The sequence below is a fragment of the Mastacembelus armatus genome, chromosome 18 (genome assembly GCF_900324485.2).
Source record: "Mastacembelus armatus chromosome 18, fMasArm1.2, whole genome shotgun sequence".
Taxonomy (NCBI): domain Eukaryota; kingdom Metazoa; phylum Chordata; class Actinopteri; order Synbranchiformes; family Mastacembelidae; genus Mastacembelus; species Mastacembelus armatus.
The window spans coordinates 18,855,349-18,880,198 of NC_046650.1; the positions used below are offsets into that span (position 1 = coordinate 18,855,349).

General features: G+C 47.4%; 5 protein-coding genes across 7 annotated transcripts; 3 read left to right on the plus strand and 2 right to left on the minus strand.

Moving 5' to 3' along the window:
* Positions 1-5: 5 nt before the first annotated feature.
* Positions 6-8,516, minus strand: plod3 (procollagen-lysine, 2-oxoglutarate 5-dioxygenase 3). The gene is made up of 19 exons (XM_026322367.1): positions 8,294-8,516; positions 6,474-6,565; positions 5,733-5,869; positions 5,074-5,237; positions 4,877-4,989; positions 4,728-4,791; positions 4,327-4,424; positions 4,097-4,198; positions 3,879-4,010; positions 3,663-3,784; positions 3,273-3,377; positions 2,974-3,099; positions 2,724-2,865; positions 2,528-2,641; positions 2,372-2,443; positions 2,185-2,289; positions 1,960-2,106; positions 1,360-1,485; positions 6-1,189 (listed from the first exon to the last, which is right to left on the minus strand). The coding sequence occupies exons 1-19, from the start codon at positions 8,376-8,378 to the stop codon at positions 1,034-1,036; spliced, it is 2,202 nt and encodes a 733-aa protein (XP_026178152.1). The 5' UTR covers positions 8,379-8,516; the 3' UTR covers positions 6-1,033.
* Positions 8,517-9,811: 1,295 nt separating this feature from the next.
* cyb5d1 (cytochrome b5 domain containing 1) lies at positions 9,812-11,144 on the plus strand. The gene is made up of 4 exons (XM_026324897.1): positions 9,812-10,044; positions 10,190-10,266; positions 10,429-10,647; positions 10,756-11,144. The coding sequence occupies exons 1-4, from the start codon at positions 9,924-9,926 to the stop codon at positions 10,984-10,986; spliced, it is 648 nt and encodes a 215-aa protein (XP_026180682.1). The 5' UTR covers positions 9,812-9,923; the 3' UTR covers positions 10,987-11,144.
* Positions 11,145-11,680: 536 nt separating this feature from the next.
* asgr1a (asialoglycoprotein receptor 1a) lies at positions 11,681-15,169 on the plus strand. The gene is made up of 9 exons (XM_026324159.2): positions 11,681-11,899; positions 12,394-12,469; positions 12,575-12,682; positions 12,937-13,035; positions 13,518-13,583; positions 13,760-13,852; positions 13,934-14,088; positions 14,504-14,613; positions 14,783-15,169. Exons 2-9 carry the CDS (start codon positions 12,412-12,414, stop codon positions 14,937-14,939), a joined length of 846 nt encoding a protein of 281 aa, XP_026179944.1. The 5' UTR covers positions 11,681-11,899; positions 12,394-12,411; the 3' UTR covers positions 14,940-15,169.
* A 285-nt stretch (positions 15,170-15,454) lies between these two features.
* On the plus strand, positions 15,455-17,940 carry LOC113140000 (asialoglycoprotein receptor 1-like). Its single transcript, XM_026323708.1, is given in 9 exon segments — positions 15,455-15,634; positions 15,796-15,903; positions 16,164-16,253; positions 16,343-16,408; positions 16,509-16,601; positions 16,835-16,989; positions 17,233-17,342; positions 17,614-17,725; positions 17,727-17,940. Coding segments are annotated over 9 exon segments (975 nt in total). The 5' UTR covers positions 15,455-15,477; the 3' UTR covers positions 17,811-17,940.
* A 386-nt stretch (positions 17,941-18,326) lies between these two features.
* LOC113139184 (RPA-related protein RADX) lies at positions 18,327-24,677 on the minus strand. 3 transcript variants are annotated; one of them, XM_026322231.1, is made up of 19 exons: positions 24,594-24,677; positions 23,918-24,029; positions 23,614-23,803; positions 23,450-23,538; positions 23,081-23,218; positions 22,765-22,931; positions 22,524-22,680; positions 22,240-22,348; positions 21,827-21,918; positions 21,533-21,649; positions 21,149-21,253; positions 20,853-21,026; positions 20,447-20,571; positions 19,911-20,146; positions 19,779-19,826; positions 19,515-19,558; positions 19,149-19,394; positions 18,769-18,903; positions 18,327-18,668 (listed from the first exon to the last, which is right to left on the minus strand). In XM_026322231.1, the coding sequence occupies exons 1-19, from the start codon at positions 24,654-24,656 to the stop codon at positions 18,541-18,543; spliced, it is 2,475 nt and encodes an 824-aa protein (XP_026178016.1). In that variant the 5' UTR covers positions 24,657-24,677; the 3' UTR covers positions 18,327-18,540. The 3 variants fall into 3 exon arrangements, with proteins under 3 accessions (XP_026178016.1, XP_026178008.1, XP_026178026.1); XM_026322223.1 differs by having other exon boundaries at positions 23,450-23,544; XM_026322241.1 differs by lacking the exon at positions 23,081-23,218 and having other exon boundaries at positions 23,450-23,544.
* Between the last annotated feature and the right edge of the window lie 173 nt (positions 24,678-24,850).

The window sequence follows — 24,850 nt, forward strand, 5'->3', positions numbered from 1 at the left end:
TAAAATTATTAAAATCTCAAACTTTATTCTCATTAACCAATAATTTAATGCAGTTTGTACAAAGCCAGAGACTGATGGGAAATATTCTATGACATGATGGAAACAGAAACTCTTAAAGACACGAAAAAATTATTTTAAAAACACTAAACAGTGAAGAATAAAACCTGAAAATATAAAAGGCCTTAAGTGGAAACATCTTAAAGTGGAGTTTTTCCAATTTACACACTTTTCCCAAACGCACCACCTGCCTGCCACAAACACACTTTGTCTTAAACTTATTTATTTCTGTCCTGGACTGTTTGTAGGTCACTTCTGACTTAACGTTCACCGTTACTGGGAATCAAACAATAATGGCCCATCATGCACTGCAACACTGCTGGTTGCCATGGTAACCCCCGTCGTGTGTTTTGTCGTCGTGTGTTAAAACGTTTCCTGCTTCAGAAGCTTCAGACGACAAAACGCTCCAGATGGTGATGGGATCACTGTTACCGTGACAACTGAGGCAAGAGCGCCACCTGGAGGACAAATCTGCAGCGACTGATATGTAACAGCAGACACACACACTCACACACACACACACACACACTTATATAAAAACATGGAGCGTATTTTTACTTGCATAGTGAAAAAGATAAGGCAGCACAGTGACAACTGAATTCATATCCATAACAGACTCTTAATTTGAAATGCACATAGACGATCGTTTTTACTGCATCTTTGCACCTTTCCGTCGCCTCCTGTTCTTGTCAAAGAAGCGTTCAGGGTCCTCTGTCTGACTCATGAAGTCAGTCTACTCTGTGGTGGCATGAGGACGGGCTGAAACGATCGCAGCTCGCCATAGATAAAACTGCGTAAACGCAGGTGAAGTGGATCATCCAATCAGGAATAAAACAGACATCTATAAAAAACCAGGCTGGAAATTGTTCTGAGAGGATGCGTTTAAGGCCATCGTGTCTTTTCTACCGTCTGGTCTGGCTCAAGCTGTGATGATGAGGTTGACTATGGTTCATGCATTCTCGCTGGCTCAAAGAGTCTACGGGTCGACGAAGGACACCATGATGTATCTGGTCCCTTTGGTTGTGGGCAGACCCTCGTGGTAGTGCGTCAGTCGGCCGGGGTGCATGAAGGACCAGCCTTTCCTGGGAGACTCCACGTTACAGTCGTAGCGCAGGAACCTGCAGCCTCCACCCTGACAGGTACAGGATCAGACAGGTGAACGCTGTGTCTCCAGCTTTGATCAGTGCAGCAAACATTAGTCTGAAGACCTGACGACACACAGCTGATACAGGGAAGACGAGCTGTTGGCTGTTGGCTGTTGGCTGTGTGTGTGTGTGTGTGTGTGTGTGTGTGTGCGCTCACCTCGTAGTCGATGTTTTTACTGTTCAGGGCGATGTTGATGGTGAAGGTGGACGAGTCGTGATGCGGCCGCAGAAACGGCTGTTCGTCCGGACGGTAACGCACCACGAAGTTCATGATGGCCTGGGCCTGAACACACAGACACAGTCAACAGGATGTAACTCAACACCAACATCAGCTCAGTAAAATACTGTGTATTAAACTAAATTAACTCCTCAGCAGTGACGCTCAGAGCGATACAGCTGCAGCAGAAAGTTTCCTGCTGCTGAGCTTTGATTTTGTTGAACTGAACCATCTTTCCTCTGGCTCAGTAACAGAAAAGCCTCTCCCAGTCTCCTCTGGTCTCCCAGTCCCAGAGACGTGATGGAGAAACAGCCTCTGCTTCCTCACGTGATCTCAACACCGAGCACGGCTCAGATTGAGACCAGCTCTACGTTTTAAACCTGATGCTAAACATCAGCCACAGGTCCCTCTGCTGCAGAGCTGGGACACCAGCTCCTCAGGGGGTTTGGACTAATCTCCATTCCCTCCTCTGTATTTTATGTTTCTGCAGCATAAAATAAAACACCCCATGTGTATTGATACGCTGTGTGTGGACTGTACCCTGGGGTAATATCCAGGGTAGAGTTTCTCTGTAATGGGGACGATGTACTCTTTGAGGAATTTGAGCCACTCCTTCTCAAAGCCGATCTGGTTCATGTGGATGTCCACAGTCGGGACGTTTTCGTAACCACCAGTCAGACGCTCGTCCTGCACACACAGAAGAGACAAACCTGTCAGAGCTCACTGCGACTCCTGGCCCATCTGTCAGACAGGTTAGTACCTCACCTTGTGTGATCCCATAGACCACTGGCCGAAGTCCTCCATGGTCTCCACCAGATGGTCGCACATCTTTTCTGAGAAAGCTGGGAACCAGTAAACATCTGGACAGGGCTGGAGGACAGACAGAGGTCAGCGAAACAGCTAATGAGAGACAGGATTTATTGTCTGCTGCTCTGGTGTTGTGTCGTGTCACCTGATCCACAAAACTCTTCTCATCCTCAAAGATCTTGGAGTAGTTCTCATGGATGTACTTCTCCTTCCAGTCCTGCGAACACAGACACACTGAGCCTGAGCTTTCAATCAGTTGTCTCTGCCTTCATGTGAGCGTGTGCACGTGAGTTTGTCTGACCACAGGGTTGTCGAAGATCTGCCACATGTCCGGGTGCAGCCTGGACGTGTTGAAGTTGGATGACGCCACCAGACGCCCGAACTCATCGCGATTCGACACAAACATGAAGACTCCCTGTGGACACAGAGCATCCTGGGATCTGTGTCCCAAAACTAATGTGTATGGAAAAGGGCTGAAATCCCGTCCGACGTGTTACCTGGTCTCTGACACTCCTGCAGAACACCATGTCCGGGTCCATGGCCTCGTTCACGTACAGGCTCACCTGGGCTAGTTTGGAGTGCAGCACGCTGCCTTTGATCATGTAGGCCTGACTGATGTACGGCACGTTCCACAGACCTCTGCACACACACAGGTACACGTTCTCACAGGTTCTCACCTCAACTGACCAGGCTGACACAGAAACAGTCTGACAGTCTGACTGTGAGTGTGTGTGTGTTTGCACTCACATCCTCTTTCCCTGAACGATCTCGATGTAGTCCTCAGACCGGGAGTAGAACCCGTCAGGGTTCAGAGCGCCCCAGAAGTTACTCCACAGTTTCCCATGTCTGGACAACATGGGAGCTATAACAGGCCTGGGAGAGAAACCGGACGAATGACACAACATCACAGACTGATCTGCCTGTACAGAGTCCACTGTTTCTACAAAGTCCATGTTAGTGCGTGGATGTACAGCAGAGTACTAGTGTGTACTTGTTAGGATGTACAGTACATGAAAGTACTAGTGTGAATAGTTTTGGATACGTACTTGTTTTCCTCGATCAGAATCCTGATGGTGTCGGGGTTCGTCAAAGCCACAGCTGAGTCGATGCTGAAGTAATAATCGCACTGTGGATCCTTCTTACACGCCTCGCTACACGCACACACACACGCACACGCACACACACACACACACACACAGACACACACACACACGTTTTAGCTTTACTTTCTGAACGTCTTTGTGTTTGAACAAACAAACCATCACCTTGAAGTCTAAAATATTAAGGTCACATTCTGTTTGTCCGTGGTGACGTTTTCCTGCACGGTGCAAAGTCTCTATAGGGATTTTGGAAAAAGCAGCAAACAATAAAAACATTGCGTGATTCTTAAAACTATGTTTTGTCCTCAGAGGATCCCTGAATGGTTCTGCACTCACATAGCCATGGTTCTGGCCTTGTCCTCCTGCAGGTTCTCCTCAGGACCGACCAGACGGGCATCAGGGAACAGAGACTTGTGACGCTCCCAGAACGTGTGGATGTGACGCTCGTGGAACACCACCTGGATCACAGGTAGACCACAGCACAGCAGAACCCGTCAGAAGATGTTTGGTGGAGTCTGAGTTTAAGTCTGAGTCTGTGTGTGTGTGTCGTACGTTGTTGTGGATGAAGAGGCGGATCCTCGCCGTGGGGTAGTTCAGAGTCGCCAGTCGGTCCAGGAATTCCTCCATGAAGGGGGTCGCGTGTTCGATAAAGACAGCTATGTAGACCAGAGGCATCTCCTCGTCCTGAAAACAGGATTTAAACATCATGAAAGGTGAATCGGTGGTTACAGCGTCAGCATCGCCAGGTCAGCACAGGAACAGGTACGTACAGGTACGTCGTCGAAGAACAGCAGGTCATCGTCACAGATCCCACAGCCGTTCTCGTAGGTCCAGGCTGTGGGGACGTAGTTTCCCAGGTAGTTCAACTGCAGCTGCAACGACACATTTCTGATGTAAATGTCCCGCGTCAGAACACAAAGTGTCGTTATGAGGCGACGCCAAAACACTATTTTTAACTCCTGTCACATGATACGGCTGGAAGTTGTGATTGGTCACTTACCTTGGTGGGCCCGTTACCATGGATGACAACAGGAAGTGTGTCGTAGGCGACGTTCCTGACTCTGACCTTTGCCCTCTCAAACTTTAAGACGACTTCATCTGAGAAGCAAAGAGACTCAGCTCAGACAGAACAGGAACAGACCACCTGTGACTGTTCTCTGATCAGCACAGGAGAACACGTGTTCTGTAAACTGTTTTACCGCTTTGACAACTTTTTGTAGTCGCTCACGGCTGCAGTTCTCTGTGACCCCTGTTCAGAGGTCCACACTCGGCACATACTGAACATACAACTAAAAACACTGGTACCAGTGTCTCCTCATGGTAGCAACATGCACCAGGCTGAAACTGGAATTCACAGGTTTACTGGTTTCTACTGGTTCAGCCAATGGGAAAGTGTCTCACCAACAGCTCCATTCAGGTTCTGGAAGATTCGGGAGCGATGGTCCAGAGTCATGTTGAACTTAGTCTGAAGAGAAAAATCAACATGATCTGGTTTGGTTTCTTAGTGGCAGGGTCCTAAAATCAAGACGCAGTGCTTGGTGCTGGTTTACCCTCTGGGTCTTGTCCAGGTAGATCCTGGTGTAGAAAAGCTGGTCGTCGTCGTTGTCTTTGTATTTCCACTGCTGCACGATCTCGCTGAGTTCAGGAGCGAAGCCGATAAAGCCTGAACACACACACAAATAAACACAGATTCAAACCAACAGAAAAAGTGAGAGCGGTCATCAGAATCACAGAGTTGAGCTCTCACCTCCTGAGTTGAGGTACCGTTTCCCAGAATGCACCTCTGGGTATTTGGAGGCCAGTCTCTGGTCGGGCCAGCAGAATCCCTCAGCTGAGAAAACCACTCTGTGACCCAGACGGGAAAACTTGGACAGCAGCTCGCCCGGACCCGAAGCGAAGATCACGTCGTAACTGCACAGACGGGAGGCGAAGGGTTAAAATTGGTCTCAGCGAACATCGGAACAGGACTGGACCGAGCAGAACCACGAGCCATCCTGAACTGGGCCGTGTTTCTGAGCGTTGGCCGTTCGCTCCAAGTATAATCGCTACGTTCTGTCACAGCAAAGAGAATCTGTCACATTTTGTCCTGTCTTTAATTTCATAAACAAAAAATATTTACTGATGACCAGTTTTTCAGGTAACCATGGTAACTGGACACAAAGATGGTCTCAAAAGGCCGAGATCATAAAAACATTAAAGACACGTGATGAAAATGACAAAACTAGACACGTTTTTTTATTTTCATGGACCAGAAATCAACATTTGACTCAAACTGATCAGTTGTTCTCTCGTCTGACCGACCATCGATCACACGCAGGCAGCAACGTAAAAGCATCGTCTTCCACAGGAACGAGCTTTGAAACCACAGTGTGTGTGTGTGTGTGTGTGTGTGTGTGTGTGTGTTACCTGTCCACGAACATGACGACCATGTCCTTCTTCTCAGAGTGTTTGATCAGCTCCTTCTTCAACCATCTCACCTTCTGACCTCCACCCACGGTCCGAGCCACGTCACCCCCCTTCCAGTCCTGCCCCAGACCCAGCACCTGTCCCACGCACACGCACACACACCATCATCATCATCATCATCATCATCATCTTCGTCTCAACCTTGTCACCAGTGTCTGTGTTTACATTTGTGAAGAATAAAGGTTATTAAATCACCGTCTCATTAAAACACATTACTGCATGAACACACACACACACACACACACACACAGTCATGTCTCACTATAGCTGTGAGGACACTCAGACATAATGCATTCCTGAGACCCTAACCTGAACCCAAGTCTAACCCAAACCCCAAAACCCCCAAAAAGCACCTCACATTACTGGTATCACAAATGTCCTCACAATAATGGTATCAGAGTAAAACGTGTCCTCCCAACCATAGAAAAACAGACACACACACACTCTGACAATCCAGTTATTACAACAAGCAGAAAAACAGTCTGATTTCTCCAAAAGTCCAAAACCAGAAAAATACGATTCGTGGTCAGATTGAAGCAGCAAGTGAAGAAGCTGAACAGTTTGATTTTTATTAAATGAATCGATGAACAAACACTGGAGACGTGTGTGTGTGTGTGTGTGTGTGTGTGTGTGTGTGTGTGTGTGTGTGTGTGTGTGTGTGTGTGTGCGTGCGCGCGTCACCTTCACGGTGTAGTTGAACTCCTTGGCCGTCCTCATGAAGCGGCTGAATCCATCAGTTTCCTCGGTTGCTGCTGTGATCACCAGCAGGTTTTCTACAAAAGGAAACAAAATCAGTCGTTTTCTTTTTCTTTTGGCTCCAAGTTTTGTTTGTTTTCTAAAAAACCAAAGCTGAAAAGGCTCCACTGTGTTTGTTCCATCACATCACTGTGGTGATTCACTGCTGCTGTCACTTTAATCTGCTCTGTGTGGGAAGCACATCTGCAGGAAACCGTCTGGTCTGCACATTATTCATAAAGTCCAAACATCAAACTGCTCCAAAGTCCAAAGTCTTCAGTTTCCAAACAGTCCGGACAAAGAAAAGCACCATCTCTTCAGATCTGAGACGTTTTCAGACACTTTGCTTTAAAGTGATTTCATCAACCAACCGATCAGTGAACATCGGTGACCCTGTGCTGCAGGCGGAGACGAACCCGACTCAGAGACTTAATCTGTGACGCCCTGAATACTTTCCTGCTCCCTCCCTCCCCCCAGGCTTCTCAGGGATTCTGGAGGAATTTGGTGAGAGTGAAATTCCTTAGAACAAATGTGGGAAGTTGGGGGGGCGGGCAGAGGACAGCAGGCTAGGACAGAGACCTCCTTGTCCTCCAGGTCAACCATGTATATACATATATATATACACACACACACACACACACCATAATACCATATATATATAAAATCAATTTATTGGTAAAGTCAGAAAACAATCGTCCCCCAGTTTCTCCAAAGTGACAGACACTGACAGGAAACATTTTTAGATTTAACACTGATATTGAACAGCAGGTCAGACCTGACAAAGACCAGAGGGAGAACCTCAGAGAATTTCTGGACTTGTTTCAAACCGATGCAGATCAGTTCTGTCCACTGATTGATGGATTTATTGACTAATTGATCCAGATATGCTGGTTTTTTATATTTCTGAGCACATTTACACAGTGAAGCATCAAACTGTTGAGCTGCAGCGAGTCGCACTTTGGTTTGTTCTGAGACGCAGCAACAGGTTTGACCAGAACTGTTTCATCAAAATACTAGGAACCCTGAGACCACACAGCTGTACGTACACACACACACACACACACACACACACACACACACACACCTCAGTAAACACCACATTACACTGAACTAATGTACAAGAGACAAACAGTCTGTTCACATAAACCATATAATTCAGTATTTACAGGAACTGGTTTCTCCTTTTCTGTCAAATTAGTTTGAACCTTTCAGTTTTCACAGAACAAATCAATTGATCAATCATCTGTGTATTGATTAGCACCACTTTCTAACCCATCAATACTTATCAATACTTCAGGGACATGCTAATCTGATCACTTGTCTCTAACGAATAAACAAAACAATAAACAGTTCAAGACTAAAAAACATGAATTTAAAATCAGCCATTTGTCAGAACCACTTTGGGTCCTGAAACCTGCTGGAAGACTCAAATCAACTCAACAACTAATCGCTTCTGAAAACAGTTTAATGGGATTAACGATCAATAATCTCAGATCAATGTGTGAAACAAACTGAATTGTTTTGTATAAATGCTAATTAGCCTCCGGGCTAACGAAGGTAAAAGTTGGTCAGATCCGGATCCGAACTTCATAAAGTTTCCATGACCCCCGTGTCCAGACAGTTTTGACCTGTTGGACTGTTCCTGACATGAAAATATGAACTTCAGGACCATTTTAATCAGCAACATTAGCTCAGAGACCCGGGGCAGCTCCATCGGGCCATGGTGGTCCCGCTGGCCGGGAGGGGAGCCTCTGGAGCGGCCTTACCTGGAGACAGCCACCGCTGTTCGGCCGAGACGGAGCCCTGGAGCCAGAGGAGAACCAGCAGGCAGAGAAACCGGCAGAAAGCCATGGCTGCTTCTCTAAAACGCTAAGACCTCAGACTGGACCGAACCCGTCACTTTATTCCGGTTGTGGTCTTCTCTCCATCAGCTTCCTCTGAATCCCACAGCGGCCAAATATCGCGATACCTCTCACTCCGAATTTTCCCGAACATGATATCAACGGAAAAAACGAGAAGAACGAGCCCGCCTGTTTCTCTGCAATCAGCCAATGAGAAGCGTCACAGCGTTGATTGACGGGGAGAGCGAGCAACCAGAGCGACGGAGAAGCTCCGCAGGAACCAATCAGAGAAGGACAAATGGAAATGAGGGCGCTGAGATTTTTGTGGCCCCGGAATAAAGAAAGTTCGGGAAAAGGGGAAGGTTTGCCACGTGTGACACTTCCTGGAGAGAGAGAGGGAGAGAGACTTAGAGACTGAATGGACTGAGAGACAGAGAGAGAGAGAGAGACAGAGAGACTGAATGGACTGAGAGACAGAGAGAGAGAGAGACAGAGAGACTGAATGGACTGAGAGAGAGAGAGAGAGACAGAGAGACTGAATGGACTGAGAGACAGAGAGAGAGAGAGAGACAGAGACTGAATGGACTGAGAGACAGAGAGAGAGAGAGAGACAGAGACTGAATGGACTGAGAGACAGAGAGAGAGAGAGAGAGACAGAGAGACTGAATGGACTGAGAGACAGAGAGAGAGAGAGAGAGACAGAGACTGAATGGACTGAGAGACAGAGAGAGAGAGAGAGACAGAGACGGAATGGACTGAGAAACAGAGAGAGAGACAGAGACTGAATGGACTGAGAGACAGAGAGAGAGAGAGACATAGAGACCTATTAATCATCTATTAATAATCACCTATTAATCCAAATCCTAACCTCTTATTTTAAGTTTTCTTTAGGGGGCGACATTAGGATGTTTTCTATTTTTGTCAGACCAACAGTCTTTGTATCAAAGTGGAAGAGGCCTGACACCACCTTCATATCATACAGTGTGTTTACAACATGATACTGTAAATAATTATTTATTTATTTTATAGATATTTACTTTTTATTTTAGCCTAAAAATAAGCAGAATATATAAATAAATCAATATATAATTCCAATCGGTTCGTTATTACTCTAATTAATTACCTGACTTTTATCATGTTGATATTAATTATTTTGATATTGATATTAATCAAATAGATTAAAATGAATAAATCAAGTAATAATTTCCTGTATTGTAGTTTTAATATTATATTTCGTAAATTTGTGCAAATTTACAAAAACAAATACATAAAAACATTTTTTTTTAAAAATCTTTCGCCAATAAAATATCCTCATGCATCGACAGTCTGTGGATCTTTACGGTAAAAATAAACAAATTAATATCATATCGATATTTTGATTTGTTTTTTTGAACGTGTCTGACGTCAGCGGCCCCGCCCCCTGACGCCTCGTTGCCAGGGCAACGTGTCAACGCCGCAGCCCCAGACAGGAAAGGACGGAGCTCGTGTACGGCGTTAAAACCAACTAGACGCGGTTTATTTGCGTGTTTTAACATGCGGCAGGTGTCTGTGCGGGATGGGCAGACCCAGGTACTTCACCCCCGCTGAGGTGGCCGCTCACAACACGGCCCAGGACCTGTGGGTGTCGTTCCTGGGCAAAGTGTGCGACCTGACGCCCCTGATGAACCAGCACGAAGGTGAGAAGTATTTCTTGTGTTTCAGGTGTTGAGTATTTCATGTTACTGCAGTTTTTACTGCAGTACATTTGTTTGACAGCTTCAGTCAATAAACATATGACTGCAGTACTTGTGATGCAGTACTGGTACCCTGTTGTACCTGCAGGCGACGCTCTGCTCTTGCCCATCATGGAGTTTGCAGGAAAGGACATCAGCTCCTGGTTCGATCCTGAAACCAAAGATGTGAGTACTGAAACCAGAAACTACACACAAGTACTCACATCCTCCAGTAACAGCCTGGGGAAAGTCCCTCGCTGGTAAAAATCAATCTGAGGGGTCATCGGGTGATTTGTAGAGAGGAAGAAAAACACCAACTCGCTGATTTGTCTCATTCTGGGTCCTCAGGTCCTGAAATACGTGGACCCACAGACTACCTGTGTGAGGTACTACACCCCCAGGGGCCGCTTCGTGCACATTCCCCCCGCCGGCCCTCGCTCCGACTGGGCCACTGACATCGGGCGGCCCTGGTGGAGGGACGAACGCTTCGAGGTGGGACTGCTGTCTGCGAAAACCAGGTGGATACGTGTCGTCAACACACTGACGTCACAGGAGCAGCGGCTGCAGGTGAACTGTTCACGCCAGGTGCACTCTGGGTAACTGAGTCACAAACAGTTAAAGATATTTAATCAGTCCAGGCCTTTGGGGACCTGAGTTTCTCGCTCTGCTCCTCAGGTGTGTTCAGAGGAGACTGTGGCCGAGATCCTCCAGCGCTACCTGCGCTACAACTCTCACGCCTGCAGCTACACCTGGAAACACGAAGGCGTGAGTCTGGACATGAGCAGGACGCTCAGCGAGAACAACGTCCCAGACGACGACCTCGAGCTGGAGCAGCTGCGACTGGACCGAGACCTCTTCACCCCCGCCATCCTCCTCCACTTCAACGACGACCTGACAGAGGGTTGACCTCTGCGATCAACAGGGTCCAAGTCCAAATGTGTTAAAAAAACAGTGTCCTCTGAAAACTCTAGAGTCTTCATGTGACCATAGGTTTGACTCAGCAGAATAAAGAAATGTTCGTTATGTTATGAAATGTTGTTATTAAATGGACTAGAGAAGCTCACGATGCAGAGTATTATTGGTAACAGTCTCACTTTAATCCCAGAATTATTACTTTAATCTTAAAGGTTGACTTTATTTGAATTTGCAGAATATTAATATTCATCTTTAAACCTGCATGGACTGTTTTCTGTTCGTGTCTTCGGCCTAAACAAAGAGTCAACACCTCTGACACGTCATCTCTCTTCATGCACTGATGGGGTGAACTTCCCTCATTCTGGTGTTCGCTCTGGGTTTGGTCTCCACCACCTCCTGAGGAAAACCTCTGGCTCAATAATATTCACACAATAACAAACGAGCGCTAATTTATTTGATTTGACCGTTTGTGCCTTCACTGTGAACTCGAGCTTCGAGCTGAAGATGCGGGGACTTTCTCTGTTGTATTTCCACGGCTGTGATTTTGTTTATGTGGGTTAATTTAGAGAAGTGTCCACCAGTTTCTCTGAAATGTGCCAAATTAAAAGGGAAGTTGTTTGGTTTTTTTTTTAATCATTTCTGTAAATCCTGCTGTGCTTCACTTAGAAACAGAAGAGAAACATGTACCAGCAGAACCGTGAGCATCTAAGAAATGTTACGAAACGTTGAACTGGATCCAGATGTGTGTTCGACTTGATGACTGGACGTTTTTTATAGCGTGATGAATCATGAGAGGAAGGAAGCAGGAGAGGAAAAGTAGAATAAACCAGAGTGTTCCTTGTTGCGCCTCAGTCCAGAAAACAACCTGCGGCTGCGTCTTCTCCCCTGCAGAGACGTGAACAAGGTGAGGACGTGTTTTATCTTTGGGGTTTAAACAAGTGGATGATCCTCGGATGAAGTTCAGACGGTTTTAACAGAAATTTGTTTATTTTCAATCGGATTCAGTGACACTTTCAGCTACCAACATTATTCATGTTCTCCTTATCGCAGGAATTAATTTCTAATGTTTTCTTGGTTTTAACTTTATGATTTTATGGGACTAGTGACGTTTGACTTATTATAACCACAGACTTTATTCTTAGAGATGCAGTAACATGAACAGTTTTGTTTCTCTAAAAACCACAAAACCACATTACGTTAAAAACCGCAAGTAAAACGTTCAGGGCAAATTCACGTTTGGCTTATTAAACTGTCCATGACTGGAACAAACAAAAACACCAACAACCTTGTAAATATCAGTCAACAGCTCAGAAACAACCAGCTGGGAAAACCAGCAGAAACTGGAAATACTCAGGTCCAAGTAGTTGATCAATCACAGTCACTGTCTTCATCATCCAGTGCACAGGAAGTGGCCACATGATGGCAGACAACCAATACGACAACAACATAGACACCACCGCCCTGTGGATCAAAGGTACCTGTCCCTGCTGGAAATAGTTTTTTAACTGTAGTACTGTTGACATTCATCCTGACTGACTGTTTGTCTGACTGACTGTTTGTCTGACTGTCTGTCTGTCAGAGCCTCCACATGTCTTTTTCTCAGGTGTCTACAGGTTCAGGCGCTGGCTGTTTCCAGCTCTGGTGGCTGTAGTGATTCTGGTTCTGATCATAGCAGTGGGCGCCAGCAGTGAGCACACACACACACACACACACACACACACACACACACACTTTGATAGTTTTGAAGGTGTTATAACTTGAGCTGAGATAAGAAAAATCAGTTTTGCATGTGTAAATGTTAATAAAGCAGCAGCTATAAAACTAGTCAAACTAGTCCACTAGTCCCTTTTTTGGGATCTAATCCTCCAAAGTCCTCAGAGTTCAGGTTTTCCAAATGTGCTTCCTGTCTGTGTTTGTCACCGTCTGTATGTGTGTGATCAGACACAAAGACGTCCAACCACCTGTGGACTGTGGAGCAGAGTGTTTCCAACCTGAACAACGTCATCCAGTCCCTGAACGCCTCCCTGCAACACACCCAAGGTAACACACACACAGCACAGCACCCATGGGTGACGCAGCCTGGGGCATATCAGCCTTCAGGCCTGTGTCGGACCCTCTCTGTCAGGCTGAGAGGAGTCACGCGAATCATGTTTGGGCTGAGCTGCTGTGCACAGAACAACAACTGAGCCTCAGCATTTTGCAATTCAAGGTTAAAATGAGAAATTCAGATGTTGGGAAGTGAAAATGATATTAACAGAAAACTGAAAGCCATGTGGCTCCATGAGTCACATGGCTTCAGTCCAGTGTCCATTAGTCCTGTGGCCCTGAGGGTGTTCTGCCTTTATTTACACTGAGTAACACAATGAGTATCTCATTAAAGCACTAAGGTGCATGGGACTGTGCTGAGGTTAGTCTGCAGCTTGAATGAAAACTGACGCTGAGCTACGTGACGTCCACAGCATTAGTGTCTGAACCAAGTTCTTCTAAACTCTGAACCATGTAAAGACTGTGTTGTGTTTCAGAAACAGCTAAGGAGGTTAAGCAGCTGCAGGCTGCTGTGGACAGCAACAAGATCCAGATGACCTCAGGTCAGAAGAAAGAGGTTTAGTACACTGTAGAAACCAGTATCTACAGAAATACTTGGACTACAGTGACTTCCTCTTCTCCTCTTTTCCCGTGTTCTCGTGTTTACATCAACATGTAAATCATGACTGCACTAAAGAACGTTACGTGCTGTGTTCACTGTCTGCTCGTGTGTGTTCAGTGGCAGAGGCGCTGAAACAGCTGTCGGTGCTGGACTCTCTCAGCAACAGCATTGCTGGGCTCAAGTGTTCCCTCGAACGCATCATGAACAACAGTACGTAAACACACTTCAGGTCACTGAAGCAGTCGCCCACAGACGCACAGCCGCTCACAGCTGTACCCGTCTGTCCCTCAGGTTCGGCCGAGGGCAAGTGCTGTCCTCTGGGTTGGGATGGTTTCGGCTCCAGCTGTTATTTCTTCAGCAAGGTGGCTCTGTCCTGGGACGAGGCCAGAGTCTGGTGTGACAACCATGGATCTCACCTGGTCATACTCAGGACCGACAAGGAGTGGGTGAGTCTGTGGCAGCTGCTGCCGTGTGGCCACGTTCTTTTCCGAGACCATAAGAAGCTTCCCATTTGTCAGTGAGCTCGTTAAAGGACAAGAAATCCAGATGTTGCCTGGCGCAAAAATTCTCAGGCACAGCTGGATTAACTCCTAAGGAAACCAGCCAAAGTCCAGACACGTTATATCTGTCTACACACGTGACTCATGACACGACATCAGCGTGTCACAGATCTGTTTAGCTGAGCAAACGTTTGAATTTGTTTTAAGATTATTTTGAATAAAGTTGATCATGTTGTCATATTTGATTTATCGTCTCAGGCAGCCAGGGGAACCAGATGTGAGTCCATCAGTCCAGCTTCATATGCAGCATCACACATGAAACTACAAAATAAAAATTCTCTTTGTTGTTTTGCTCGTCAAGGATTTTGTGACCAGTCGTTCAGCTCCTGATTCATACTGGGTCGGTCTGACTGATGGGAGAACTGGGAAGTGGGAGTGGGTGAACCACACCCCGTACATCATTGAGCGCAGGTACTTCACACACACCTGACAGCAGAAACCATCAGCCAGAAAATATATTTGAATGAACATTTCTAGAGTTTAACATTTAGCTCTGATTCCCACTGTGAGCAGGATGTACAGTAACTCTGCCAGGACCTGGGTCCAGCATTGTAACAGTGGGTGTTTGTGGGGCCTACAGGCGCTGGGAACCCGGTCAGCCGGACAACTGGACGGAACACGGCCTCGGACCCGGAGACGAAGACTGTGCTCATCTTCGCTACAACGGGCGGCTCAACGACCTGCACTGCTCCACCAAACTACGCTACATCTGCCAGAAACACAACCAGAGCTCCTAAACCGACCCGCCGCCATCCTGGCTCCACCCACTCACTGCTCACCTCATTTACTGCCAACCCGCTGTTATAAACACCACAGCCTGATGTGAACGCTTCCAAACGCATCACAGACCGGACAGAAACCGTCCTGACCAGCTGCTGCTGAGACTCATAATAAAAACAATATTAAAGTAAATCAGCCTGACGTCACTGTTTGTTGAAATAAATGTGATCTGATGCATGAACACGGACACTGTGCTTCAGTTCTGATGTCTGCAGCTTGACACAGCTCCACATGCATCCAGGTTAAAAATGGCTAAAAGCCTCAGCTGCCACACTGTGATACCTAGAATCACTTTAACACATTCACAGTTTTCAGCTGCAGCTTGTTTCCAGTTCTTGTTACTGCTTCCACAGATGGATCAACAGAGAGCTGATAAACTGACATATAGCACACACACACACACACACAGACGCACACACACACACACACACACACACACACACACACAGACACACACACACAGTGTTTTCCAGTTCAAAGTGCGTTTTGTGGCCGATGACCCTCAGCTCAGTGTTTGGACAGTCAGGCTATTTGTCAGTCTTCATCGTGACAAAGAAGAAGACACAGCAGGTGAAGAAGCACGGAGACATCACCATGACGACTGAATACCACGACGACGCTGAAGACGACAGCAGCTCCTTCTGGAACAAAGGTACCTCTCACCTGTCTGCCTCCACACACGGATCAAAACAATGTGTGTTTTGTGAATGTAGAAAGTCTGAAAAAGTCGCCTCCTGTCTGACTGACTGTCTGTCTGTCTGTCTCTCTGTCTGTCTGTCTGTCTGACTGTCTGTCTGTCTGTCTGTCTGTCAGAGTCTCCACCTGTCTCTTTCTCAGGTGTCTCCAGGTTCAGGCGCTGGTTGTTTCCTGCTCTTGGGGCTGCAGTGATTCTGGTTCTGATCATAGCAGTGGGCGCCAGCAGTGAGTGCACGCACACACACACACACACACACACACACACACACACACATTGCTGTCATGAGCATGTGTGTGTGTGTGTGCACTGTTCTGGCTGAGTGTTGACAGGCAGGTTGACCTTTGTGTCAGACAGCAGAGGTTCAGTGTGGGCCTCCTACCACATCCTATCAAATATACAGTGGAAACACTGGGAAACATAACGTCAATGTTAACACAAACACATGAATATAAACATATCTGTGTGTGTGTGTGTGTGTGTGTAGACGCGAAGACGTATAACAGATTGTGGTCTATGGAGAAAAGTGTTTCCAACCTGACTGAATTTCTGGGCGCCACCCAGCAGCTCGCTGAAGGTAACACACCTGTCTCTGTGGAGGCAGAGAGGACACCGTCAGGTTCCTCTTCAGAACTTTGTCTCCATCGTCTCGTTTCTCCGACCCAGATGCAGCCAAAGACGTCCGCCGGATGAAGTTTGCAGTGGAGAGCAACAGGGACGAGCTGAGCTCAGGTGGGACACACCACAACGATTCCTCCTTCAGCAACACTTAACATACATCAATGTCTGTATAATCTGGACCTGTGCATCTGTCCTACATGTGTCTGTTAAGTATCAGAGGCCCTGAAGCAGCTCTCGGTCCTGGACACTCTCAGCAGGACGGTGACTAAGCTCAAATGTTCCTTCGAACGCTTCACCAACAACGGTACAATCACACGCTGGGCTTTTACTGTGAAACTCAGTTTCCTCCCAGTTCAAAATCTCCATTTCCAAACAGGTTATTGCTGATGTGGTCAAATGTCCTCACTTCTTTAAGTCTTCACATCCCATAGAGGATCACTACTTTACAGAAAGGTTCCAAGATGTCCTCGCTTCATATATTGTCCCCAGCGTACAGACATGTCCTCACTAAACTAACCGTCACCCCGTCTGTCCCAGGCTCAGTGTCTGGCGGCTGTTGTCCTCTGGGCTGGGAGGCTTTCGGGTCCAGCTGTTATTTCTACAGTAAAATGTCCCTGACCTGGCACGAAGCCAAAGACTGGTGCAACGGACACGAATCCCACCTGGTCATCCTCCTCACTGACGAGGACTGGGTGAGTCTGTCTCGGCCTGTTGGGCCTGTGCCGTCCTTCCACATTCTGTGTTTCCAGAGACGGCAACAAGTTTGACATTTGTAAAGAAGGTCATTAAAGGCAGACTGTAACCTGGAGAGAGCTACTCTGTAAAATTAGTGTCACCTCTGGGTTTGGTGTTGATCCGTGTGATTTTAAGATAAAGATTCAAAAGAGTTTGGCAGAGATCAGCTACAGCTGCGTGTGTCTGTCTCTCGGGTCCAGGACTTTGTGACCCAACACACCATGGGTGCGTTCCACTGGGTGGGTCTGACTGATGAGAGAACAGGGAAGTGGGAGTGGGTCAACGAGACGCCGTACATCATGAACCGGAGGTGGGAACCTGTGTGCTGTTTTTTCTTCCTCCATTAGTTTTGGTCTTTAAACCCTGAGACAAACAGAACGTAGAACAGTTTTAATTCAACAACCAGTCCAGGAAAAATCCTAAACAAGTACAGTATCATGTAATGGAGTATTTGTATTTTGAGTAATAGTAGTACTTCCTCCAGCACTGTTGGATTGTGGGTACATTACGATGAATTATATCACGTACATAAAGCTTAATAATCTTTTTATAACTATGCCATGTGTTTCTGTGGTGTCCAGGCGGTGGAAACCCGGTCAGCCTGACAACTGGACCGGTCACGGTCTTGGTGCTGGAACCGAAGACTGTGCTCACCTTCACCACGACGGGCGGCTCAACGACCTGCACTGCTCCACCAAGTTACGCTACATCTGCCAGAGACACAACCAGGGCAGCTGAACGGCAGGAGCCTCAGAACGCGGCCTGGAAAAGACCTTGACCACATCTGTGCAGTGAAGGATGGAAGGTGCTGCATGTTGTTCTATTTAATGAGGAGCTGATGGAGTCACATTCTTACACCGTCAGTCTTGTGATGTTTATCTTATTGTTAATAAATCAGACCAACGTCTCCTGCGTGTCCACAGATCAGTTTAGATGCTGCTGCTTCATCAGCATCAACACACACTGTAGTTTATTCTGTCCCGGTCCAACACACACCGTCCTGCTGCCACCAAGACCCACCACAGACAGAACGTGGATTCATCCGCCGCTGAAAGTAGTCCACGACCAATGACCTGTGTCTGGTCCAGGCCACTACTGAGACTTTTTACAAACAAAACAAAATATCTCTGAGTTGATTTTAAAGATTTACTTTTTGAACAGTTCGGAGCTGAACGACACAAACAGAGTAGAGAACGATCAAAAGAACAACAGGAAGAAGATGACATGATTATTTGTTGTCACCTGCATGAAGCACAGACGAACAAACTCTTTACTTTTTTTAAAACAGCAGCGGAACAAACAAAAGGTCAAACAAATAAAATATGAAACTATAAATATTACAAAATAAACTCTCTTCATAAACCAAACTTTACATGTTTCTTAGGAAAACAAAAGCAGATGGTGCTGAACACAGAAGGTGAGAAACCAGCTCTGAAATCTTCTGAAAACATCTGAGACACTCATGACACCCAAGGGTCCTCACAGCTACAGGAAGACCCACATGTATTTCACCCGTCCCTCAGGTGAAACGCTCGGCTCAGGACGAGCTCACTTCTGGCTCCGCCCAGGTGACACGCCTCCACCACACACACCAGCCTCTGATTGGTCAGCTGGGCCGCCATGGAGATGAGGTCACCTGACAGAGAGAATAAAAACAAACCTGTGTGTGTGGACGCTGAATCAGGATGGGTTTAACGTTCAGGTGTGTTCACAGGTGTGTGTGTGTGTGTACTGACCTGGTGAAGGGGGAGGTGCGTGTGAAGAGAAGGCGCCGTGTGATAATATAGACGCCCAGGTGTTGGCGTGAGGGAGGAGGGGAGAGGAGGAGTGGGGGAGGAAGACGACGTCGACCAGCACGCTGTCTGAGAGAGCTGAGGGGAAACAGTCAAACCACAAAATATCCCAAATCAAGTTGATCTGCTGGATAATAACCATAAAATAAAGACATCAGCATTTAACTGATGTCTTTGACGTCGGCGCGGTTTTCTCTCAGCAGCCAGGCCATAAATCTGTTTGACAGATGTTTTTATCTTTTGCTGCACAGTTTGAAAGTTGGACACTTTAGTCAGAAATAGTGTGTGTGTGTGTGTGTGTGTGTGTGTGTGTGTGTGTGTACCTCTCAGTCTCAGTGTGTAGTAGTCCTCGAAGGCGGAGTCAAACCTCCCGGGTATGACCCTCCCACCCATCGCCACGGCGACCGCCTGCTCCTCCCTGCGCGTGTGGTCATAACGCAGCGGTAGTGTTTCCATGGCGACAGGTGAGAAGGCAGGGAGCAGGGGGGCGGTGACGAAGGACGAGGTGTCATTGTCATCGTCGCCGTCGTTTGTCCGTAGAAACTCCATGGAGGCTTCAAACAGAATCACTGCAGAAACCACAGGTGTGTGTATGACACAGGTACTGTCAGTACTTTAGTACTTTAGTACTTTTCAGTACTTTAGTACTGACAGTACTTTAGTGTTACTGCAAACGTCACCGCTCTCACCTGTGTTGTTGTTCTGCTCGGGCTGCAACGTGGCGGTCGGGTGTCTGCAAACACACAGAGCTGAATTAAAACCACAAACACAAGCTGCTGATCGTTGTCAGAGCCTGTTTCTACAACTTCAAACTGGAGCATCTGGACTTTTTAATCTTTTTACTGTTATTGTGTTTGAAAACATGCTCTGCTGATGCAGTAACAGTGTCTGTGCAGGTTCTAAGTGTTAATCAGCTGTGGGACAGTTCAGGATCCGGTTTTACGCCTCTTCACCTCTTCTTAGGAGTCTCCGCCTGCAGAGGCTTCCTCTTCCTCGGCGCCCTGCAGACACAAACAGAGTCCGACTGTAAATGCACAGTTTCCAGGGCGGCGTCCTGACGTCGAACAGGGATTTTACTGTCTCACCCTCTGAGGTGCACAGGCGTCAGCTGACTGACAGCGGAGGACGGGGAGGAGGAGCAGGACGGAGGTCTTCGCCACCAAGGGGTGGAGGAGAGAGGGAGGAGGGAGGACGGGGAGAGGGAGGGGGACAGGTGAGGAGAGGATTTACAAGGGCGGGGGGTGGAGGGGGAGGAAGAAGAGGAGGAAGGGGACGGGGGGAGAGACGAAGCTCCGTCGGTCCAAAACAAACTGCGGTCCTCCTGAAGGAAACAGGATGGACAGGGAGGACAGGTGAGTTCCCACTTTATACCTGTTCTTCCTATTGGCTGACTGGTCACATGACTGGTCAGCGAAGGAACAACCAATCAGAGATATGGATCGACCCCACACCTGCCACATTGGACATTTTTTTAAAGCAGGAAAACAGAGTTACAGGCTCAAAGATCAGGCAGAAAAAGGAAAAGACTGAGGCCACAGATCAATAACAAATATTTACCTGCCTTTTTAATCACTCAGACATTTATTTGTGACAGATATTGTTGTGTGTGTGCAGCAGTCACCTCTCCTCTCCGACTGTACGTCACCATGGTAACAGTTGCCTGAACACACAAGGTGCGTCGCTCTCGGTAACAGAGCCTCTCCACTTCCCTCTTAAGCTCCGCCCCTCGCAGGAAACCTGGCTCACCTGTAAACAGCATCCCTCTGAATAAAGAACGACTGACGACAAACAAGTTTGTTTATTTATTTACGGGAACGTCTTGATATTTACAACTGAGACTGATTTAAAAATTATTCCTGTTAAGAAACTTTATCAAGAAAAAAAATAAAACGAACAATAAAAGTTCGAACTAACGTCGCAGAGTTTTAACCTTTCAGAGGCTTTTGAATCTTTGATGCAGCTTGTTCCACTGTCTGTCTAAGTATTGTTTTCAGTAAACGTTACAGACGCACACACACACCACTGACCTCTCCTGTCCTTCATGTACATTTCCAAGGAGACGGCAGGAGGCGGGTACACAAAGAATCCTCCAATCAGAGCCCTGCTCAGCACCTGTTTGTCATCCTGGCTCCTCACCCACTCGAGGAACTGCTGAACTGGCCGGAGCCGACGATAACTCATCTCTGAGTGGTGGCCCAGTCCTGCCAGCCAATGAGGAGAGAGCTCAGTCAACCAACTTCCTGCCACCAACGGCAGGAACGGAGATCCAATCCTAGCGAAACATGACCCACATACAAACAAAGACCTGTGCACCGTGCGGTACCTGAGCCATACACCTGTGTGTACGTCGTATTTGTCAGGTAGAAGCCGACATCTTTCTGATCCGCAGCTTTGACCAACTTCAGCCTGGTGCAAACAACCACAGACACTGGGCAGACAGAGGGAGAGGTTTTAAGTATTTCCTGTTTTCTAATGGAAACAATGACACGACACGGGACGGACACAGCAACAGACAAAGACAAATAAAGATCCGAACAGTTATGAAGTGCAGGATTAGTGTGTGTAGGTGTGTCTGTAGGTGTGTGTGTGTGTGTGTGTAGGTGTGTCTGTAGGTGTGTGTGTCTGTAGGTGTGTGTGTCTGTAGGTGTGTGTGTGTGTGTGTGTAGGTGTGTCTGTAGGTGTGTGTGTCTGTAGGTGTGTATCTCACTTGGGTGGAGGTTGCGGTGGGTTTCAGGTTGAGATGTGGAGAAGAGCTTCACCATGATTGGCTGATCACTGGCCCCATCCTCCAGTCGCAGCCAACGATACTCCAAAAGCTCCGTCCCTTCTCACACACACACACACACACACACACACACATTTATTATCACTGGGGTTAATCTGCAGATTCTTCTCACCATCATCCATTAGGTGATTAATGACCTGCAGTAATCAATCAATTTTCTAATGGCTGCTGTTCTAAACATTGATATATGGTGATGGTTACCATGGCAACCCTCACCCTTGCTCCTCATTCGCTCTGTTCGTCCTGAGAACGTCAGCACGCCGATGACATCACACTCGACACTGTGAGGAGAGTCCAGGAGCTGTTTACTGAAAAAGACAGAGACCGGGATGGTACAGCTGCGTCAGGACCGGTTTCAGTTTCAAACCATCAACACCAGGACGTGTCTGCATCACGAGGACGTGTGTGTATCACCACGCAAAGATAGACAAAGTCTGCAGACACGTCCTATGTCTGCAGACTTTGTCTATGTTTGCTTTGTGTAATGTAAACACATACAGGCCCAATGAGAACGTCACACTTCCTGTTTACAGCTCCGTAACTGTAGCTCCAAAACACTTGAGCATCCATCAAATAAACAAAAGACTTGGCCAACAAAGCAAATTGTGTGTGTGTGTGTGTGTGTCTACCTGTCATAGAAGTTGTAGGAAGCTGCAGGTGGGAGATATTCAGGTAAAACCGAGGATTCTGGGAGGACAGATATCCATGCAGCAGGATTCCTGCTGTTCACACTGATCTCTGGACAGAAGAACAGAAACAGAGTGATCATCTTGTCCTCGTGGAACCTGAGTCACAGGTGACAGTTACACCAGTTACACCAGTTACACCAGTTACACCAGCGTCACATTTTATTTTAAAGCAGTAAAATATTTAACACAAATAAGATCAGTTCATTGTTGAGACGGGTCTGTACCGATGTCGTCCAGCTCAGCCTGGTACTGCTGCTTGACTCGGTAGCGTCTCAGACCGATGAGGTCCCCAGGCTTCAGACCGCGGTACCAGCTGAGACACACACTGTTCCACAGCACCACGCTCACAGTGCCCGTCTGATCGCACACCTCCAACACGGCCTGGACGGACACAGAGACAGGAGGTAAAATAAACTGTCATATCTGATTGTTGTTTATTGTGGTGAATATTTTGACCTCACTGACCTTATAAGGACACTCACAGTTACGGTGTGATCTCCCATAATACATCAGGTGCGACTTGTTGATGATGCGTACGATCAGCTGATGCTTGACGCTGCCCCTGAGGGCACTGAGGTGACCGGACAGGAAGGCGTCACGCAGCTCAGACACCGTCACGGCAGGACGCCGCCCTGTTAACACACACACACACACACACACACACACACACACACACACACACACACACATTTTAGCAACATTTAACATTAACAAAACTGAACCTAATTTATTGACTTAATGTTCAAATGTAAACAGGGACCGTTCAAAAATCCATTTCCACCTTCCTCCTCCTCTTGTTCTTCGTCATCATCCTCTTCCTCGGTGGGCGGGGCTTCACTCCAGACCTCCCCGCTGTAGTCCACATTGTTCCACAGAGGGAGGAACACACTCCTATTGGCTCTCAGAGGAACCAGAGGGCCTGTCAATCAAAATCATGATGGGCAGTAAACAAGCTGCAGGAGCTACGACAGGAAGTTGTGAGTTAACTGGGACTTCACAGGTGGAAGTCGACCTGGACCAACAAACCCAAGCTGAGACTAATTAGTTTCCTTTAAGCCGTAACACCTAATGAAACGGCCTCGAACAGCTGGAGTGTTTTTAAAGAACCTGGTCAGGATGTGCTGACCAGAAGAATGTGCTCTCACTGTACCTGCAGGTTCTGAGGATCCAAACCAGGGGAGGGAGTCCCAGTCCACGTCTCCACCTGGGCCTCGGTCGCTGACCTCTGCACTCACCAGCCTGTAGCTGCAGGAACAGAAGCTTAGAGCTTGACTGATTACATCAACGCAGCAGGGTTCACCTGTCCTAACTCACCTGTCTGCCTCTCTGCAGGCCCCGGTGGATGATGGGAGCTGAGCCGTCATGGCGGGGGCGAAGGTGACGTTGCATAGCGTCGATCCAGGGTGCAGGACATTCCGCTCCACCAGCCGGTTCAGTCCGGGATCCAGAGTCACCTGAAGCCTGCAGTCCCCGTCTGCCAGCGTGACGTCATACAGGTCCTCACCTGGAAACACGAAACCAGCCCAACAAAAACCAGTCAGACCAGCGGACTGGACTACGGCCAATAACTCATTCATGTTTTGTTAATTGGGTCCGGTCTGGTCCTGCAGTGTCTGACCTTTGAGCACAGCCTGATGGAAGTAGACCGAGGACCCCTGGTCTCTGCTGTAGCGCCTCAGGTCCACCACGTACAGGAGCTCCCTGCAGACTGCAGGAGGGGGCGAGGGGCCCTGCGGGACCAACACACAACAACAACAAACAGACAAACCCGTAGCTCAGACCGGTCCCTGTTTAATGTGATGAGACAAACTGCAGTTTCCTGACGCCAGACCTCGTTCAGATATTTCAAAATTTAAGGCTGAGGTACTTTTCTACAGATGAACCGTGAGCTCGGCGCATTTATTCACCAGGCGGAAGTTTGTTGATATAAAACTCATTTCTGCACTGACCATGTGTGGAAATCTGAGACCTGCACGCTGGTTTAGGTCCAGACTGACCCGGTTCACATTAACACATCTGGACCCAACCCTCCCGTCGCTGAACCGATAACGTTAAAGTGACGGTGTCAATGTGAACCGGGGATTTTCACACAAACCTACGTTAAACTGTGTTCTGGAACCGAACCGAACCGGACCGTTTGTGCTCACATGCAAAGCGACGTTAAACCGGCGGGTTTTTGAACGGAGTCTGGTGGATCAATCGTGAGCAGGAACACGGAGGCAACACACACAAACACAACAACACACACAAACATCACAACGACTATTAAATAAACCGCTGCGGTTTGTTCGAACCTTGTTGGGACCGGGTCTGGACCGGGCCAGGGTTCTCTGGAAGACGCAGCCAGAAGCCGCCATGTTGGATAGCTAAACAATAACAGTGCGGTGCATTGTGGGAGAAATGGAGAGGGAGGTTGGAGCAGTGTTTATTGATTATTGATTATTACTGTGGTCAACAGCTTCAATCATTTCACCTTTTCATGTATTTGTTGATGTTCTCCTGATCTGATCTACGGTCCAATTAAAGGGACAAACCTCTGTGGTTCTCTGGT